General features: G+C 40.3%; 1 protein-coding gene and 3 non-coding genes across 4 annotated transcripts; all 4 read left to right on the top strand.

The window, feature by feature from the left end:
• Positions 1-1,126: 1,126 nt before the first annotated feature.
• ahcy (adenosylhomocysteinase) lies at positions 1,127-20,621 on the top strand. Its single transcript, XM_041783750.1, has 11 exons — positions 1,127-1,272; positions 6,143-6,333; positions 9,785-9,860; positions 10,282-10,434; positions 13,732-13,844; positions 14,180-14,387; positions 16,633-16,720; positions 16,859-16,976; positions 17,101-17,223; positions 17,375-17,446; positions 19,971-20,621. The coding sequence occupies exons 1-11, from the start codon at positions 1,245-1,247 to the stop codon at positions 20,100-20,102; spliced, it is 1,302 nt and encodes a 433-aa protein (XP_041639684.1). The 5' UTR covers positions 1,127-1,244; the 3' UTR covers positions 20,103-20,621.
• On the top strand, positions 7,545-7,674 carry LOC121507584. The gene has a single exon (XR_005991734.1). It is a non-coding gene; the product is annotated as a small nucleolar RNA SNORA17 (small nucleolar RNA).
• LOC121507585 lies at positions 10,093-10,205 on the top strand. Its single transcript, XR_005991735.1, has one exon. It is a non-coding gene; the product is annotated as a small nucleolar RNA SNORA17 (small nucleolar RNA).
• Positions 13,460-13,593, top strand: LOC121507583. Its single transcript, XR_005991733.1, has one exon. It is a non-coding gene; the product is annotated as a small nucleolar RNA SNORA17 (small nucleolar RNA).
• Positions 20,622-21,047: the final 426 nt, after the last annotated feature.

The raw sequence follows: 21,047 nt of genomic DNA, 5'->3' as shown, positions 1-21,047 counted from the left end.
CATGTTTATTTAGTTTACCAGTGTCTGGTGCAGCATCCTATGTGGTTTTGGCTCCAAACTGCTATACCATCGACTCCCACAGTCCCTTCATTATTTTATGCTTGAAACATGTTTTATTATATTATATTTAAAATACAACCCTAAAGAAGCATAAGCATGATTCAGGCCTGAGGACAATGTCATGGCATAGAGCAGGGGTCATCAAGTACATTTTCACAAGGGCCAGATTTAGTCTTGACAGAGTCTCTGGGGGCTGGACTGCCGAATAAAAAAAACATCAATGTTTTGTTCTGATTAACATATTATTTTATAAGTATTTGTATTTTCTTTCAAAACGCAGGACATTTTTTGGCATTACCAGTGAGATCTATCCTGATCTATGATGCCGTAGACCAGAAGGAGGCAGGCGTGCCCACAGAATTGGAAATTAGAATTGGAATAACCAGGAATCCAATTAAGTTTCAAAATACCATGAAGTTGTGAAATAGCATGTGTGAGGACCTTCACCCACAGCGACACCAAGACGAAGTCCAGAGTGGAGAAAATACTAGAGGAAAGGTTAAGGCCGGGGTCAGGGGTCAGGTTGGGTAATGGCTATTCATAGTGCTCTTGTTCACAGGTTTAAAACAGTTTCCTGATAATGTTATATTTCTGCTGTTTATAGCTTTCCTCTCAGTTTCAGTGAAGTTTTCACTGGTCTAAAGAGCAATATGGTCGGTTTCCATTGTTGAAATACTACAAAACACTTATTCTTCAATGCACCATATGGAAATATTTATCGTTTAACAACATGGAAAGTCAAACAGATCAGTTATTAATGTTGTTATGAGTGAGAGCGATAGATTACATGTGTTTTAGGTGGTTCTGTGACCTTAAAGTTAGACATTTCACTGAGTATTATAACAGGATAGTTACACAGTTACTGTTTGCCAACTGAGTCCAGCCCAAACTTGCTCCAAACCACTCAAGTCCCACCCACACTGCATCTCGAACCCTCATTGGCCAGCTGTCTAACATCAACCCCTGCCCAATCAGATCGCTCACACGCGGGGCGGGAGCTGCCACAGCCAATAAGAATCCAGAACGGACCCACGTTGGACCCGCCCCACCGTGTAAACTGGTTTGAATGAGTTTGGCCGATAAAAAGCGAGCCGTCATGTGTCCGTCCCTCCCTCTTTGACTCCGTCTGTGGGCTAGGCTGCTGCTGAACTCAAGCTCCCGGAACAAAACACCAAGAAACAGCCATGTCTGAGAAACTTCCCTACAAAGTTGGTCAGTGTCTGTGAATACAACTTTACCGGTTCTAATGAGATAGGCCGCTGAAGGCTTAGAAAGCGAATTAGCATGCCGTCAAGTATGTGTTACGTACAGTGCCTCACAGTCGTCTGTTATCCGTATGTAGCTTTAAAGCTAATAAGGCAACGCCATACATTTTAATTTCATCTTAGAATGTAAATTCATGCTTTAAATGTTTAATTCACTTCGTCTTTGTTGAGACTAACTTGCTAGCATGGTATAATGGCTGTTTGAACGGCGTCGTCATTGTCGGTTAGCTAATTTTTTACGTGTACTTTACGTTTAGTCTATTTAGGGGTTAAATTTAAGCTATCTAAGATCATAGTCCGGAATTAACGACAATCTGAGAATGAATCGACATGTTAGAGCCACACTAGCGCCGAGCATGGACTTGTCTCCCAGCTAAAGCCTGTGGATCTTGTAGTTTTTCAGCGGACCGGGAGGTGTTAGGTTACCTGACATAGCCTGTGTTAGTAAACTACAGCTCCCATGATGCCTCGCGGCTCACAGCCAGTTGAGGCATGAGTGACAGGAGCAGGTAGACAGAGCTGGTCTGTGTGCAGCTTGAATAACGTAGTATTACTGGGAGTGCACGTGGTGCGCCGTTGCGAAAGCCTTTAGGGACGAAAGTTTTGACTTTAAATTTTATTTTTAAAGTTTTCAAACTAGAAAAACATTTGCTTTAGAAATGAAGATGCATCTTAAAACCCTAAAATAAAATAGAAAAGAGGAGCTGTGGTGCTACTCTACAATAAACTATTCAAAATAGGAAAAGCAAAAAATCCTTGAATGCATAATGCATGCAGAGTTGGAGTTTGTTTACATCAGTGGGTTTCAAACTTTTTTTGCCCAAGGCACACCAAAGGTTAAGCTAAAATCTTAATATTCATATTGTTAAAAGTGATGCAAAAACATGGAAAAAAATTGGCAAAAAGTGTCCAAAAAATGGGTTAACAGTGGCAAAAATGTACTGAAAGTGTCAATAAGGTAGAAAGACTTGGCAAAGATAGTAAAAAATGGTTTACAAGTGATGAAAAAACGGGGAAAAAAGTGTCCAAACAAAGGCAAAAACAGGCGAAATTGGCACAATGTTGCAATAATGGGTAAAAAGTTGTTATAGGGGAAAAAAGGTGATGAAAATTTTGGCAAAAAATGGCCAAACTATAGCAAAATTGGTGAAAAAGTGGGCAGACAATAGGTTTAAAGTGGCAAAAACTAGTGAACATGTTAAAAAGGTTGCTATAATGGGTGACCAGTGGCAAAAAAGTGGGTACAAAAAGGGTTACAAGTGAAGAAACATAGGGCAAAAAAATGGCCAAACAAAGGCAAAAATGGGTGAAAATTGGCATAATGTGGCAAAAATGGGTTAAAAGTAGCAAAAGTGGTAAAAAGTGATTAAAAGTGGCAAACAACTGGTAAAAAGAGGTTAAAAATGCTGCTCATCCAACACATGCACTGATATCAGTGAATCACACCTGGGGAGGGCCCCATTCTCTGTTGTTGTTTTTTGTTCAGGGGTCCAGTCAGATCTGTGTGCAGACCTGGTTACAGTACTTACCATAAAGATGTACAAATAGTGTATGGTTGTACACGTTCCCAAGGAACACCTAGACTAACCACAAGGCCCACTAGTGAGCCTTGCCACACCATTTGAGAAGCACTGGTTTCTACTATCCGTTGCTACTACTGCAGTGATAAAGTGCTGTTATCCTCTGCATGTCCACATGCTGCTCAGTGCTGTGAAGCATCTGGTTCAAAGCAGATTAAGTTGCACAATGCCCTGCTAACAGATAGCTTGGGATCAAAGTCTGCTCTCACCATTGAAGTGTATAGAGTTCAGATAGTGAGCTTATTCTAAATGTGTTTATTCAATGGCATATCACACATTTACTACAGCCAGTCTGTCAGTACAGCCTCTTGTCAGCAGACAACAGGGTAATTTTGCTTCTGCAATTAAAATATTAATTTACCATAACATTTTCATGCACAGAGTTTTGGGTTTGCAGCACATGCTTTATACAGGCAGATTTAATACAAGGGATCATTTAGTTACTGATATGGTCAGTCAAGCTGATGGTGTCATTTACTGAAAATTTAAAGTCTCTGCACACTTTTGATCATTTTGAAACATTTTCTGCAGGTTTTGTAACCAACATGGTTCAGTCAGATGAGGTTATATCCTTCAGATGAGCTGTTTTAACCCCGCAACAACCTTGGAGCCAGAGGTTTATTTCTGACAATGGTTTACGACAATTTAACCACAGGGGTCAACAAGGTCAGCACTATACCAGATTTTTGAAACTTTATAGTAAAAATGGTCAGTATCCATAGTTTGGGACACCCTGGCATCAAAAATAGAAGTCCATGGGGAGCGCCGGTAGTCGCGTGGTTAAGGCCCGTGGCACTATTTCCTGTATGTCTCTCCCCGCTCTATTCCCTGTTTCCAACTCTATCCACTGTCCTATCCAATAAAGGCAAAAAGGTTGGTTAAAATACAACTGAAGATCTAGAGTTTAATTCAAAGCTTCTGTATTTTCTCAGTCCTCAAACTAACTTATTCTACCAGTTTAAAATGCAAGGAATCAAAAATGACTGAAGTATAGAAATATGACAACACAAAATAATTTGGGATCTTTAAATCCCCTTAAAGGAATTAAGGGGATTAACAAGGAAAATCTGGATCAGTTCTTCCTTTTCCCTGTGCTGGTGAATAATAACGCTCCATCTCTTGAAGCAGGAGTAATGTGGAGGCATCTTTGATGGATCGTTATCTGCACTCACATGCAGATAATCTGGTTGAATATTAATAAAATACTAAACAGAATCTATCGATGCCACTCTACAAATAGAGCTTATAGTATACCTTTGACACCAATGGTTCATTCTGTGCCTGCAGATTCTGCATCAGACCTGCTCTATGTGATGAAAATGTGTGATACACAGCTGCTTTGGTTAATATGGGGCCTGGCAGAGAGAGTTTGGAAACTACGGACTAGTGCTGCAGAGTTTGGTATCATGTTCTGGACAATATTAGGATTGCGATTATGACATAATCCATAAATGGTTTCATGAGTCTACTCACTTGGCTATCAAGGAAATGAGAGAAATTCTCGACTCCGAACATACAAATATTAATTAGCTTTAAAAAGAATAAATAAAACCTGAAGTTTCTGCGATACTGCTTTCAAATTAACTTGAATATTAAAAAAAAGTTTTTTTCCTTTATTGAAAGTAAGAGCACTCTTAAAGTTGAAGGCCTTTCTGCTGACATTTTTCCAAACCTTTTCAGTGCTACTTAATACGACAATTATGCAGCCTCTAATTTTGTAATTGCACTTTCTGACATTGTGACTGGAATTAGAGTTACATTAATAGATTGATTGTGCAGCATTACAACTGATTCACGGAAATTTTGATATCTGCCGATGCTGACATCAGGCCAGTAATATCGAGTATCTCAAATAAATCAGTTTGAGTTTTCTACAGGACCAACTGACTCACGCTAGCTTAAGTCTTCGTGTTCATCTTCATCCTTAAATGTTGAAATGTGTTTTAAGGACTGCAGTTTTAGGTCTGACTCACGTTAAAAATCTCAGTATCCACATCGGCTAAACTGAATCTGTTAATATCTGCATATCGGCAAAAATCCAATACCGTGCATCGCTATGACTCACATTGACAGAAATTTTGACATCTGCTGATACCAGATAATATCGTGCATCCCTAATTTTCATATCTGCTGATATGGATATTTGACTTTTTAACCTAATACCAGCTGATACTGATATCATGCATTCTTAATAAATAGCAGAGGAAAACGGTCATTAACAAATCTAATAAAGGTGCTAAATAATGACTGTATCTCAGGTTTCATTTCTATATCTCTGTTGTCGGTCAGATTTAGGAAATAACTTCTGGCTTAAATTGAAATCTGATCGTCATTCTCTGTAAATCAAAGGTCAGACTTCTGACCATTTCTGACTCCTCATCTCTAGTTAAAATACTCTCTTTAGTTTAGTGAAGTTAAATCGTAGGCCTTCCTGTACTGTTCATACTTATACTGGGGGGATTTTTGATTGGTTTGGATTCCATTGACCGTCCAGAGCTGGTGCCCTGTTGGAGCTTGATTCTCCAAAAAGATGCCCCCTCTCAGTCTGGGTATTGAGCCACTTCTTTGACCTGGGTTTGAACTTCCTAATCCTCTCCATGGCAGGTTCATTCAGCTCAGTGCTGGTTCAGAGCAGTTATCCAGGCTGAAGGCTGTTTGCACAGGCTGCAGGTTCTGCAGTAGTCCTGTTTGTTAGGTGGTGAAGACTTCCTCCTGCTCTCCGAGTTTACAGCTGATATTAGAGAGCATGTGACACAGTACTTCACATCCTGCTACAGTTAATGTAATTAGCACATTTCCATCTAAAAAGATTGGTTTGACTTTTGTTACAGCAAACAGGGCATTTCAAACTCAGCCACCCATACTTTATGTACTCTGTAAAAATGGGGACCACACTATTTCAACAGAGCTGTGGTTCCTTTCTTTTGTGTTTTCTTTAATGCAGTTTATCTCTGCTGGTGTCTTTATGATGAGCTAAATGCTGTTAAAGTTGTGTCCATTACTCAAAGGCAGCAGGGGGCAGAGCATGCTGTTGGTATGATTTTAAAGATTTTAAAGGAAGCTGGAGCCTAACTGAATTCCCCTGTACGTCTGAGAAATGTTTATGCATGGGAAGATATTCCTGAGGAGTTTAAGGAGTTTAAATGAAGAAAGGTTTGGGTGATAAATCTGCTGCTGTGCAGAACTGTTTATTCATATTTCTCTGAACACCCTGGCGTCTCTCTCTGTCTCCGACAGCTGACATCAGCCTGGCCGAATGGGGACGTAAGGCCATCGACATTGCAGAGAACGAGATGCCTGGCCTCATGAAGATGAGGGAGATGTACGGCCAGTCCAAGCCTCTGAAGGGCGCCCGTATTGCCGGCTGCCTCCACATGACCCTGCAGACCGCCGTGCTCATCGAGACCCTTACCGCCCTCGGAGCTGAGGTGACCTTTACCTTCTTGTTGTCAACTTTAGTCTACACAAGGGTGTCTGTTGATTTTTCATGGCATTGGGATGAATTTCTAAATGCACCTTTGAAAATCATGAGCTTATCCAAAGAAATCATTTTTATTTCCCACTCCAACATCCGCCTAAAGAGAAATCTTCTGCCTTGTTACAGCACTATTATCTGAGGGACACAAGGTTATGTGTCTGTTTACCAGAACAAGCTGAGCGGGCCAGGGATTTTCTCTCTCCCTCTGTCTGCCTCAAGGCCGTGCAGTGTGTTATCCTGTTTTTATCTCTTGGACCAGGACTGGCTCACTCCTGCAGAGACCTGAACCCTGAGAATGACAGAATAAACAATCAGGTCTCTCAGTCTGGGAGGTTTTTACTATTTGATCATGTCTGTATGTCAGCAGGAGTCTGGGTGCAGGAGTACTTTTACACTGATGTCTACAACAGGGGTTCTCAACCTTGGGGTAGGGACCCCTTTTGGGGTAGCGAGACACTGAGAGGGGTGTCTACAGATGCCCTAAAAAACTAAGAACATTTTTAAAATTACACTGTGGCAACTTTACACCAATTTTGTCAATACTTTTTTTTTACCTCTTTCATAATTTTTTCCCACCAATTTAACACATTTCTACCGTTCAGTACCTATTTTTGTCCATTTTAAACCCTTTCCACCACTTTTTTCTGCCTGTTTTTGCCAATTCTAAATCAGTTCTTGCCACTTAAATTTAATGACCCATGACTGCCACTATTAACCCCCTTTAACCACTTTTATGCCTATTTTTTTCCCTTTTTAACACCATTTCACCATTTGATATGCCCATTTTTGCTATTTTAACCAAATTCTGCCAATATCTGCCTATTTTTCTCTCCAAGTTTACCGTTTTTTTGCCAGTGTTCATCAATTTTTTTTCCCATTTCACCACATTTCCACCCAGTTTTGCCCATTTAAAGCTGTTCAGCCACCTTCAGGTACAGTACCTGTCTGTGGCACCTTTATTTTGGGGGTTGCAGGCTGAAAGGGTTGAGAACCACTGCTCTAGTAGATAACCTTTTAAGTCTATGAACAGATGCCTTATTATGTTTTGATCAAGGTAAACATGGCTGAAGTTTGTTCTGTAAGCCTTTAAAATCTTGATCAAAAATGGTGCATGATGGCTTCAGTTTGATATGAAACCCTTAAAGGTGTTCATAAATGCTTTATGCCCCTTGAGGCGTTGCAGCCCAGCCGTCAGTGTTGCAGCTGTGTCACAAGGTGGCAGAGAGAGAGAGCGGTGGAGGTCTGCACTGAGACTCCAACATGTGGAGGACTGAGAGTCATACTGTCCACCTGCAGTCACACACTCTAGTAGGGTGTTCACTAGGGGTGTGTATTGGCAAGAATCTGGGGAGACGATACGTATCCTGATACAGGGGTGCCGATATCAATATACTGCGATATTTATATATATTTGTATGTGTGCATGTGTGTTCTATATATATATATATATATATATATATATATATATATATATATATATATATATATATATATATATATATAAACAACAATGTCATTTTAAGTTAATATGGAATATAACAGACTCAATCTATTAAAAATTTGTTTAAATCATATCTATAGTATAGAAATAAAAAAATATAAAGTGTATTATAAAATATATGGTCCTGCATGCAATCTGAAGAGGATTTTTCCCATTTGTTGTAGTGAATTAAAATGCTTTCAGGATTTTTATGAGAAAAGTGGAAAAATAAATCAGTATAGAGTAAATGTACTAAAATCTTTTACATTTTATGATACATCAGCTTGTATGTCTTCATGTAATGACAAGGTGTTTGTGGAGGTAGACTCATCCTCATGTCCAGCTTTAAGGACTGGTGGACTGTTGTGAGGATGACGTGTTTTTATGGTAACAGAAGCCGTCATTACTAATGTTCACTACACGGCGCAGGTCCTTACAAAAAAGTAAAACAAAGTATTGACTAAGGCTGAACAATTTGGGAAAATAATCTAATTGCGATTTTTTTTTTTTTTGTTGTTGTTGTTTTTTTTTTTTACCAAATATTGCAGTTGCGATTTGAAATGTGATTATTCTTTAAGTTCCAAATCTTATGTATTTTCCAACAAGCACAGGCAATCAGTTATTCTATATACCAACCAACCTAATATTAAACTAAATAAGGGCTGAACAATTTTGAATAAATACCTATTTGTGAAGATCTTGACTTGTATTGAAAACTAGATATGAATTTATGTATTGCCATTCTCATATTTAATATAAAAACGTATAAAAATGAAGAAAGTAGGATTTTTTTGTATACTATTCTAAAAAACTGCACTTGAATGTTTGCATACTTATGTAATGTAACATCTTTGCTGCAAAAAAGAAAAAAAGTAATACACTGGTATTTTGACATAAATTTCAGGTTAAAGAAATATTGCACCTTTTGCGATTTGTAAATTGCTGCAGGCCATATTGTGATTAATCTAACTTTGGATTACTTGCCCAGCCCTAGTATTGACTGTTTTTATGGTTGCATGAGTAAAAACCAGCAGTAGCTTCAGCAGACTTCTTTCATGTTAGCCGCTAAGCTATCGCTGTGATGCTCAGGTTCGTCGTGTCTTCAAGTATTGCTCTGTGGCGTGGCATGTCTTACAAATGACTTGACTCCTGTCTTAAGTTTGTGCTGTCTTTAATGTTTTGGAAGCCAAAATAAGTCCACATATCTTCTACAAATGCAGCAGAAGCTGCTCTGATGGGTAGGCATGAGCAACCGGCTCACTCAGACCAGAAGTCTCCCATGATCTCGTCTAAGCAGAGGAGAAGAGGCAAGAGTCAACTGCCTGCTGCCAACTAGTGGTCAGGGGGTGAAATTACACCACAAACTACCAACAGAGTACAAAGTAATTAATTAATTACAAAAAATATCAATACTGCATTTAAGTTATCAATACAGTATTGCGCTGTGTATCAGTGTATCGCTATTTTCTAACACCCCTAGTATTCACAAGGTTATATCCTTGTTGTGATAGACACAGTTACTCACTGTAGCACCTTTAAATTAACCAGGTAAACTTTAGAAATCCTTTTGTCAGCATTTATTCAGCTGATCCAGTTGATTTAGTTGGAGTGCAAAAATGAGCATCAGAAGGGAATCTTTCATTTATTTTAAGCATAAGCTGAGTAAACGGAGTAATCCTGGTGGGTTTTTCCCTGGGTTTGTCTGTTGGAGGCTAACATTTGTGTCTTTAGTCCACCAGACAGTCTAATATTTCTGTGATTTAGTTCATATGGATTTATTAATTTTTGTGTTAAATGAGTCTCAGAAAATATTGTTATGAAACAAGTAATTAGAGCAATGTTGGCTTATTAAAGCACATGAAAGCTGATTGGTAAACTCAGTCCTGTGTTCAGTGTATGAACCTTCCCGTTCTGTCTTCAGGTTCAGTGGTCCAGCTGCAACATCTTCTCCACTCAGGATCACGCTGCTGCCGCCATCGCCAAGTCTGGCGTTCCAGGTAAGTCACACGTTTTAAAAATGCGCCCACTTATCGAAACAGAAGTTTTCTGTTTTTAACTGCTGTGAAACCTGTCATACTGGCTAAAATAGGAAGATAAAAACATCCTTTCCCTTACTGACACCCTCGTGTCCAAACTATGTCTAAAATTAGACATGAATGAACAAAGAAACTCTTAATGCATGTTACAGTTTGTGCATGCTCCACCTCTGAGGAATTAAAAAAAATGCTCTATGCCCCTTGAGGCATTGCAGCCCGGCCGTCATAAGGCGGCAGAGAGAGCGGTGGAGGTCTGCACTGAGACTCCAACATGTGGAGGACTCAGAGTCATACTGTCCACTGACAAACTTGATTCAGTCATTCAGGATGGAGAAATGGTCAGAACATCAGAAAACAATTAAATGTGTCTCTTTTTCTGTAGTGTACGCATGGAAAGGCGAGACAGACGAGGAGTACGTTTGGTGCATCGAGCAGACTATTTACTTCAAAGATGGTCAGCCCCTCAACATGATTCTCGATGATGGAGGAGACCTCACCAACCTGGTCCACCAGAAGTACCCTAAACTGCTGGCAGGTGGGTTTGTTCACCAGAGGTTGTTTAATTTCAGATTCAGCTGGAAAAGGGTTGAGGTTTTGTTAAAAACATCACAGACATGGAGTGGAAGGTGTTGCAGTAACTCTCAGGACCAGTCTCCTGTTCTAAAACCGTCACTGTAACAATCACACAGAGAGGACAGGTGATCATAGCGCTGTCTTTTTTAAAAGTGGGGTTAGTTCAGCCAGCTCACCAACACACCAACACCTGGCTGCAGAAAACCTCTGTGGTTTTTGGCATTCACTGCCCACTAGATGGCAGCAGTGGTCCGCCACAGCTGAGCTGTGCATTTTGATGCACTCTTTCCAGTCATGTTAGACACTGAAAATGTACAGATTTAAATTGCACTAGGAGTCACAAAGTAAAAGTAAAAGTTTGGTTATGTGGTTATTTTTGGCACTCAGTGCCCTAATCACAAATCCATCATCAAGTCTTAATATGACCCCCCCCTCTTGCATGAGCACCCATACCATGCTGTAGCTGACCTCCAGCTAGTCCAATAAGGTTCATTTGGTCCATTAACAGACCAGAGAGTCTTTTTCATATCTGACAGTTTCTCCTCTCCTTTCTCATCTCCCTAAATGACCAAAGAAACAACGGTGGTGGACGGCTCCTCTCTCTTCTCTGCAGGACAGAAAGATTTAGAAGATCTTTCATACCATCACCAATAAGACTGTAAAAATTCTATCATAAACAGATGAGACGCCAGAAAAATGAATTTCCCTTCGGGAATAAATAATTATTGTATTGTATTATTTCGGCTGCTCACTTGTAGTCTTCCTCAGAGTGGTCACGTGATGTTGCTGTGACGTGTCTTGTCAGCTGATTTATACAGGTTTTGGCGCTGTCTTCCTACCAGTAAAGGCAGGACAACAGCGCCATCTGCAGTCCGACCTCTTCAGGACAGCATCCCAGGTGTGTGAGAGCAAAAAGGCCCCCTTGTCCCGGTTGATAGTCCTGTGGGCACGTTTCGGTATTTCAATTGCCTCTTTAATCCAGCAACAATGTTTATTGTCCTCTGTCCCAGTGATGTTTGCTCCATCCCAGTCCATGATGTGGTTCTCTCTTTTGCAATGGTCAGAAATGGCAGATTTGAGTTGTTCTTGTTCTGCTTTGTGTTTTGTTGCTCGTATGCAAACCAAAACCTGTATGAATCAGCTGACAAGACGCGTCACAGCAACATCACGCGACCACTCTGAGGAAGACTGCAAATGAGCAGTCGAAACTGTCAGGTATGAAAAAGACTCTGGTCTGTTAAAAGAACCGCTTAGAATATGACTGACCTCCAGCTGTTCCAGAGCTAAGGAAGTTAGCAATCACACTAGTAAAAGTAATGAAAGGCTGATGGCAGGGGTCATCAACTACATTTGTACAAGGGCCAGCTTTTCCTAAACAGGCACTTTAGCGGCCAAACTTTTAAATAAAACAAGAAATGTTTAAATATATTTTCTACAGATTTTTATTTTCATTCGGATGTTGGCAATTATCAGGCTCCAGCAGTGAGATCAGTGGCTATATCGCAACCAGCCACAAGGGGGCGACTGAGACATTTTAGCTGAATTTCATGAGTTTGATTCTGATACGCTGTGTAGTGATATATGGAAAAACCCAAGCAGGGAAACTGAACTCTAAAACTCCTGAAGCCAAAAGTTTTTGACAACAGCAGCTCTTCATCAAGAATGGACTGACACATTTTTTTATTTAGCATGCGTTAAATTTGTTAAAAATGGCCGACATAGTCATTTCTTAATGAATGATGTCAATCTCAGTTATTTAGATAGCCATTTTAGTAACTGTAGAGCAGTGATACTTAACGTGTGGCTATTTGTGATGATTTATGGCTCTTTTGTCATAATTTGAAATATTATTCCTTTAAACTTTGACCTCAGAAATTTATAATTGCAAGTTACATTAACCAGATTATCTCCCACACTTATACGTTTGATTTTACCGGTCAAACTTAATTTTTAAACTTTATTTTTCCTTTTTTTTTTAACATTTTTTGCTACTTTTAATCAATTTCTGCTGCTTTATGCCCATACATACCACTGCTTTTAGCCACTTTTATCCCATTTTGCCACTTTTCATCAGTTTTAGCCAGTTTTATCCTTCTTATTTGCAATTTTTCACCCATTTCAGCTGCCTTTTGCCATTAGTTACCACTTTTCCCCCTTTTCCCCATCTTTTTATAGATTTTTTGCCCATTTTAGTCACTTTTCACCATTTGGGTTGTGGCTCTTGCGATGGCATTTTACAACAATTTGGCTCTTTGGTTGAGCAGGGTTGAGTAACACTGCTGTAGAGAGTTTAGAAAATTAAAGAAATGATGCCAGAATTACCACAACACATTTTTCCTCTGCACATTTTGAATTGAATAATGTTCTGGGGGCCTAATGGGAAGATATGGGGGGCCTGATGTGGCCCCTGGGCCACCAGTTGAAGATCACTGGCTTTTGGGGACAGATTGTGCAGATGTGGGCATGTCAGTGAAGTGTCTGACATCCAGTGTACCGTCAGCTGTGTAGTATGAATGATGTCCTCTGCAGGTCAGACTCATGGTTGGAGATCTGCATAGCATTTCACCATAATCACACTCAGAAATGACACTTTTACCAGGGGCTGCCCTCTGTCAGTGGCATTCCTTATGAAAACCCTCAGTTCTAAATGCAGGAAATGTAAAGAGACTGGAGCTTTTCTAGACGTCTTCTCAAAGTGCTTTTTACACTGCAGGTCACACCTACCCTTTCACTCCAGTTCACTAGACATTTATACAGTAAGGGTGAGGGCTGGACACCAGTATTAGCCAGTCCCATCCACAGTAACTGACCAAGCAGTCGAAGTAAATCAGGCTTAGGACTCTGGCCTAAGGACACGTCGAAATGTGACTGCAGGAGCTGCAGGATCAGAAATCGGACCTTCCGTCTGTGACAGCTGACCCCGCCTACTGAGCACAGTCACTCCTTCAGAGAAAACCAAGTATAATAATGTTTGACATGTTTCACATCCTGCCCCTTGAGGCGTTGCAGCCCAGCCGTCAGTGCTGCAGCTGTGTCATAAGGCGGCAGAGAGAGAGCGGTGGAGGTCTGCACTGAGACTCCAACATGTGGAGGACTCGGAGTCATACTGTCCACCTACAATTATACACATCGTTTTATATAAATAAATAGATAATTTAGTAACTTCTTTGTCTAGAAATAACACACCTCATGTTTCTTGTCCTGGACTTCTGGTAAAAAAATGTCTGTTTCTGAAAATGTCATACTTCTTGTTTTTCAGGTATCCGTGGCGTGTCAGAGGAGACCACTACAGGGGTCCACAACCTGTACAAGATGTTCAAGAAAGGCGAGCTGAAAATCCCCGCCATCAACGTCAATGACTCTGTCACAAAGGTAACACATCGCCACCTATAGGCGGACAAATGTAGAGGAAGGCTGATGGTGTGAAATGAGACCTTAAATGAGTTTTAATGAACTATTACACTGTCAGTTTGACTTGAAATGCATACTTGTGTTTTATTCCTCATATAATAGTCAGTTTGCACTTCCAGTCCTAGCTGATTTCTTTGAATATTATCTAAAATACAACAAGCTGCTCTAAAGAAAAGCTCATGGAAATGTATGGAAAAATATTTGCAATCTGACAGCCGTCTCAGTCTGAACTCTCCAATCCTCATTCTGAGTAGAAACATTGAGTAAATATCATTTTCCTCCTCTCCTTTGTGCAGAGCAAGTTTGACAACCTGTACGGCTGCAGGGAGAGTCTGATCGACGGCATCAAGCGAGCCACCGATGTGATGATTGCTGGGAAAGTGGCCGTGGTTGCAGGATACGGTGACGTCGGTAAAGGCTGTGTTCAGGCTCTGCGTGGGTTTGGCGCTCGTGTCATTGTCACAGAGATCGATCCCATCAACGCCCTGCAGGCCGCCATGGAGGGTACGTGATGAGGGGTTAAACAGTAGTTTTGATGAGGGGGAGGGGGACAGGTCAGTTCAACATTTGGTGATCAGTAAGTCAGTCCTTCAACAGCGAGTGCAACAACTTTTTAAATTAACTTGTGAGTTTGGTGTTCAGTTTTCTCAATCAGTTCTCAGCAATTAATCAATTAATTTAGGCTTTTCTAATTTATTCACATGAGCGCGATCCAGCATACCGCTCTAAGTGCAAAAATCGTATTTATTGTGTCGGACATTTGGAGAAACCCGTTTTTGATAATATCAGAATCAGATTTATCGCCAAGTAGGTTTTTTTACACTTTCAAGGAATTTGTTCTGGTGTTCTTTGGTGCAAAATACGCTTCCATGGTAGATACAAATAGGAGAAAAATAGATAACTAGGAAAAGATAAAAATACTAATAAAAATAAGGTAAGGTGCATGCATTAATAATTAGAATAAAATAAAATAAAATATACAGTTATTTACATAGTCATAAAATAATATATATATATATATATATATATATATATATATATATACACACACACACACACAGTAATTTACATCACAGTGTGGGTTAATGCAATCTAGATGGATTCTTTGTAAATGTTCTTAGTGGAGGGAGGGAGAGGTCATGATGAGTGATGGGCTTAAATGGAGAGCACGGTATGCTCCATGCTGTTTGACAAGCTCATCTGTGCAGAAAACATGTAATACAAACAATCAGACAATGCAGGAACTTTAAACTCTGCCTCTCATTCTCTCTAAGTTTGTTCCTGGTATTTGTCAATCTCAGTGCAAAGTGTTTGATTGGTTTGAGAGCAGACAGAGAGGCAGGCATCAGCAGCATCTATGATGATCAGATCCATGAAGGAGAAATAAAAAGTTGTCTGAATTTTACCTGGGTCAAAGTTTAGTCCCATTATTCTCCATTGTTGCCCTCTCTCTGTCCATCGTAGACCTCTCTGTCCATCGTAGACCTCTCTGTGCCATCGTAGACCTCTCTGTCCCATCGTAGACCTCTCTGTCCCATAGTAGACCTCTCTGTCCCATAGTAGACCTCTCTGTCCCATAGTAGACCTCTCTGTCCCATAGTAGATCTCTCTGACCATCGTAGACCTCTCTGTGCCATCGTAGACCTCTCTGTGCCATCGTAGACCTCTCTGTCCCATAGTAGACCTCTCTGTCCCATAGTAGATCTCTCTGACCATCGTAGACCTCTCCGTCCATCGTAGACCTCTCTGTCCATCGTAGACCTCTCTGTGCCATCGTAGACCTCTCTGTCCCATAGTAGACCTCTCTGTCCCATCGTAGACCTCTCTGTCCATCGTAGACCTCTCCGTGCATTGTAGACCTCTCTGTCCATCGTAGACCTCTCTGGTCCATCGTAGACCTCTCTGTCCCATCGTAGACCTCTCTGGTCCATCGTAGACCTCTCTGGTCCATCGTAGACCTCTCTGGTCCATCGTAGACCTCTCTGGTCCATCGTAGACCTCTCTGGTCTACATCCTGTAAAAAGTGAACTGTAATACTTAAAGTGATCTTCTTCGACTATCTGCCAATGTGTGTCAAAAGGCAGAGTGGGCGTGTCTGCTCATTAGTTTATCTAGGATTGTGTTATTTATCCAGAAATTAACCAATAAACTTAAATCTATCTCGATTAAAGTTGGGAATGATTGATGTCCAGAACCTTTAGTTCTCACACAGACAGCAGTCTGAGAGGATGAAGGAAAGATTTGATTATTTCTGAAGCTCTGTCAGGTCTGCCTGTAGTTTTTAACACATTTCTGTGGCTACAGTAGCTGATGTAATCCAAAAGAGCCTTATGTCTCCTGAGTTATGCTAGATCAAGGTCTGATTATTATTTAATGATTATGTTTGAATAAACTCCAGACATAAAACTACCACTGTGTCAAGTCTTAACCAACCAGATCAGACCATTATATTCCCCAGACTCTGGTGTAGGTGCCAGTCAGTGTGTCTGTTTCAAATAAGTTTTGAATTTTAGTTTTAGTTATTTAGTTAGTTTTAGTGAACTATAAAAACTTTGCTGAGAGCCTTGACATGAAGACTGATCTCCAGGGTTGGAAAGGTTTAAAACATGTCTGTTTAATTGAGTTTAAACTGAAATTTCTAATAACAAAGATCTTCTTTTTAAAATGCTAATGAGAGTTAATTGTCTAATCCTCTGAGATAATTCTGATATTGGGACCATCACAGTGTAAATCCCTCTCCTCTCTGCAGGTTATGAGGTGACCACCATGGACGAGGCTTGTAAGGAGGGAAACATCTTCGTCACCACCACCGGCTGTGAGGACATCATCCTGGGACAGTGAGTTTGAAGCACTTTTGGAAAGAGTATTTAAACGTCTTTATGAGCGGGAGAAACAACGACTAAAATTCAGAATGCTTTAACTGAGCTCAGAAGTTCGGCTCCTGTAGAAACATTTTGATTTTTTGGTTCTTTCAGTCACTTTGAGAACATGAAGGACGATGCCATCGTCTGTAACATCGGACACTTCGACTGTGAGATCGACATGAGCTGGCTCACCAAGAACGCTGCTGAGAAAATCAACATCAAACCTCAGGTAGGAACATTAAAACCTGTATGAATCTGCTTTATTATACTGCTGGATGTTTGTAGCTCATCGCCACATTATAATCTGCTGGAGGCTGAATCTCTGCTCTTTTCTCTTTGCCTCTCCTCCCCAGGTGGATCGCTTCCGGTTGAAGAACGGTAACCACATCATCGTCCTGGCTGAAGGCAGACTGGTGAACCTCGGCTGTGCTATGGGACATCCTTCCTTCGTCATGAGCAACTCCTTCACCAACCAGGTACTGCGAGTTTGTGTGAGCCAGAGAAGGGAAACTGTGAAAAAGCATGCTGTAAACCCTATCACAGGAGAAACTCACAGGCCTTCAAATACAAACAGTCCCATCACACCTCCTTCCAGTGCTTCCTTTCATCGCCTCCTCTCTTCTGCAGGTTCTGGCTCAGATTGAGTTGTGGATGAACCCAGACAAGTACCCTATTGGAGTCTACTTCCTGCCCAAGAAGGTAAGAAAACACAATATTCTATACCTAATACTCCAGGTTCATATGGAGGACAGGAACTTTAAACTTTAGAAGCAGAGCTAAGATACACAAAGAAAACAGAGGGAGATCTGCTGCTGAATGAGACGGAGTGTACGTTTATTTAGAGGTTTTAAAGACAGCAGCCATAAAAACCCGGAGATTACATGAAGCTTTAAAGAGTGGGGTTATCCTCACAGAGCATCCATATGGACTCTTCTTTAAGTCCTGACTTCCTTTTATGGGCTGAAGATAAGTTCTTGTTTTTAAACTGGAATCAAAAGCTTAGAGAAGAACCCGGAGTTTGAAGCTTTTAATCTCATTTCTGCAAAAAGATGGAAACTGCAGCCAGAGAATGGCTAATAAGCATTTTCATATCTAGGAGAGGCTGATCCCGCTCTGTTCATTCAGTACTGCCTTAGTCCTAACTAAAGTTTAAAAACCAAAGATTCATCTCATGGCTGAAACATCATAGATCACAAAGAAATCCAAAAGATATTTCAGACCAAACGGTCAGATATTAAGATTTTCTGACTTTCTATGAATTGATGGAAATCCAATGTAGCAGAACTGAAGAAAAACCAGGTTAACTGTCAGACTTGTGCAGGTTCCAGCTTTTTTATTATGAGGAAAAGCTTTGCCTTCAAACTCTGCTGGATTATCAACGATCCTAAGCAGTAACACATGCGTTTTACAGTACCTCAGGAGCCATAAGCTGTATCTCTGCAGAGTAAATTATGATCTGAAACTGCTGATCTTCAGAGTGATCCTGGTGTTTTTATCTGTTCCAGAACATTTTTAATCCAGGTGCAAAGCACGGCGTTTATACAGAGCTCTGATTCTCCAAACCCACATTGCTAAATACATGATGAGGACTATTTATTAAATTCTTTGCCATGTTCCTACAGTCCTCTACTTTGACACCAAAAATTAAGGACAACTTTCTGTTAGCCTGCCGGCCAATTTCCAGTTTTTCCCCAATTTCTTCTTTTGTTTCCTTGCTGGTGGCAAACAACCAGGGCCCGCCAAAGATCAACAAGAGATGAGATAGTTATCCGCCAGTTTGAAAAGGAAAAAGTCCTCCAGCCCCAGATAATCAAAAGAGGACGTTTGTGCTCCTAAAATGAAATTCATGCACATTTTTAACGCTCTGAAATGCCATGTGTGCAAAATGTGAGCAGATTTTTCGGCGATAAATGATAGTGAAAGTTGTTTTTGTGTGTTTGTTAGCGTGTTATTTTTCACCTGATAGACGAGGCCTGAAGAAGGCAAATGCAGCTGTGGAAAAGCTTCTTGTTGGTCTGGGTGTCAGTTATAAAAAGTTCTATGAGATTCATTTTTCTGGTCTTTCTGGTCTGTTAACTTTGAATATGTTCATCTGACGTCCTTGCAGCACAGAAGTCTGGTAGTCCAGGCCAGGGCTGAACATTTTGGAAAAAATTAATTGCAATTTTTTTTACCCAATATTGTGATTTGATAAGCATTTATTTCCTTAGCGAGCCCTCACATGTATTTTCCAAAAAACACAAGCAATATCTCATTCTTTATGAAAACCAACACAATACTAGAACAAGGGATGAACAACTCTGGAAAAAAAAAATCTAATTGTGATGATTCTGACTTGTATTACAAAATAAGAATATGAATTGTTGTACTGCAGGGAGTGATCAGTCTTATTTAATTCCTATAATTAAATAAGAAAAATGCACAAAAAGAAGAATTTTTTTGTAGAGTTCCAAAAAATGGCACTTGAATGACTGCATGATATTTAATACATAAAATCCACGCTGTAAGGGAAAAAAAAAGTGAAAACTGGTATTTTAACACAAATTTCAAGCGAAAGAAATATTGCACCTTCTGCGATTTGAAAATTGCAGCAGCCAGTGTTGCTGTTTAATCTTATTTTCGATTAATTTCCCAGCCCTGGTCCAGGCTTGATATGCGATTATTACTGAAGTTCCTTATCTTATCTTACTTCCAACAGATGACTTATTGTGCCAATCTTGACTCGTACTGCAAATTGGATATAAATGTATGTATTGAAGGGAATGGTTATTTTTATCATTCTCATATTCAAAAAGAAAAATGCACAAAAATGTAGAAAGTAGGCTTTTTTGCAGACTATTCTAAAAAAAATGCCACTTGAATGATTGCATATGTAATGCACAACATCTCTGCTGCAGAAAAAGAATTGAAACTGGTATTTTGGCACAAATTTTTAGGATAAAGAAATACTGCACTCTCTGTGATTTGAAAATTGCAGCAGGCCATCCTGTGATTTCATCTAAATTAATTTGAGATTAATTGCCCAGTCCTAGTATATCGGACACTACTTTGATGCTTAAAAGGTATAAGGGATTCCCCCAGGATTTTCTGGTAAATGTTAACTGCTGTCCTTGTTGTGTTGATAAAGAGGTTAAACTCAGATTAAATCAGCCGTTTGGTTGTTTCTGTTTTTTTTTTTTTCTAACAGTGAACCTCGTCTCTCTCTTCCTCTTTGTCTCATTAGCTGGACGAGCAGGTGGCTGCTGCTCACCTGGACAAACTCGGGGTCAAGCTCACCAAGCTGTCAGACAAGCAGGCCAAGTATCTGGGTCTGCCTGTGGAGGGGCCCTTCAAACCGGACCATTATCGCTATTAAACACCCCACCCAGCTGAGGAAGAGGAGACGAAGAGAGGAGCTGGGGATGAGAGGGTTTAGATGGTTAATGGAGAATGAAGTGAGGCATCGTCTGTCGACTTTTCAGGGATACAGAGAGATGATTGTGTAGATTTTTTAACCTTTACAAGCTCTACATAGAGGAAAAATATATTTCATTTGCTAAGAAGCAGCACCTTGTTTCGTTAAACCGAGGTGAGCTCAACAAAATGTGGCGTGCAGATGGGGCAGGCCATAAAATACAGCAGTGCTTCTGTCTGCAGCAGCTCTCTCTGAGTGTCAGGAAGCTGCAGACCTGTTCATGGGTTTTCTCATCATAGATGATCTCATCTCCATCTGAAATCACTCTCACAAACATCTAGATCTTCAGTCTTTGGCCCTTTCTTTTTCTCATTAGAAACACCATCAGGTGCTGTAGCGGCTGTTTAAAGAGAGTTTCTCTTGTTGTTTTTGTCATTCCCTCTCCATTTATGGAATAAAATCAACCCTCATGATGCTTTAGGATCTGTCTGAGCTTTCCTATCTTGTTGACTGAATCAGTATTGAACCAATCAAACGGTTAAGTGTTCAGCAGCCTTACTGTATTCCAGCGTCTCCGTGTGCTCTGTAAGCACTTGAAAATGTACTTGAACTGTGCGAGAAAATGCCCGTGGTCATCGCTGCCAAAAGAAACACCAAAGCTCATCGTTTTGTTGCCTGAATTACTCAAAGTCTTACCCTCTCTGGTGAAGCCTTTTCTTTCTTTTTATTGTGATTATTTAATTTGACTCAAAGGGCCAAAATATGTGCAACGCCAGCCCCGCCCCCAACAGACTATTAAACCTCTTACTGCAGCCAATCGGAGCGCAGGATGAGAGGAGACGGTTGTCGGAAGTGTTCAGAGTTCAACTGTTTGTAAAACGATGGATTAATGTTGAAACAAAATAA

The sequence above is a fragment of the Cheilinus undulatus genome, linkage group 3, assembly GCF_018320785.1.
Source record: "Cheilinus undulatus linkage group 3, ASM1832078v1, whole genome shotgun sequence".
In the NCBI taxonomy this organism is placed as follows: domain Eukaryota; kingdom Metazoa; phylum Chordata; class Actinopteri; order Labriformes; family Labridae; genus Cheilinus; species Cheilinus undulatus.
Note: the sequence above shows the minus strand (reverse complement) of the source record. Positions and strands in the feature narration are given on the sequence as shown.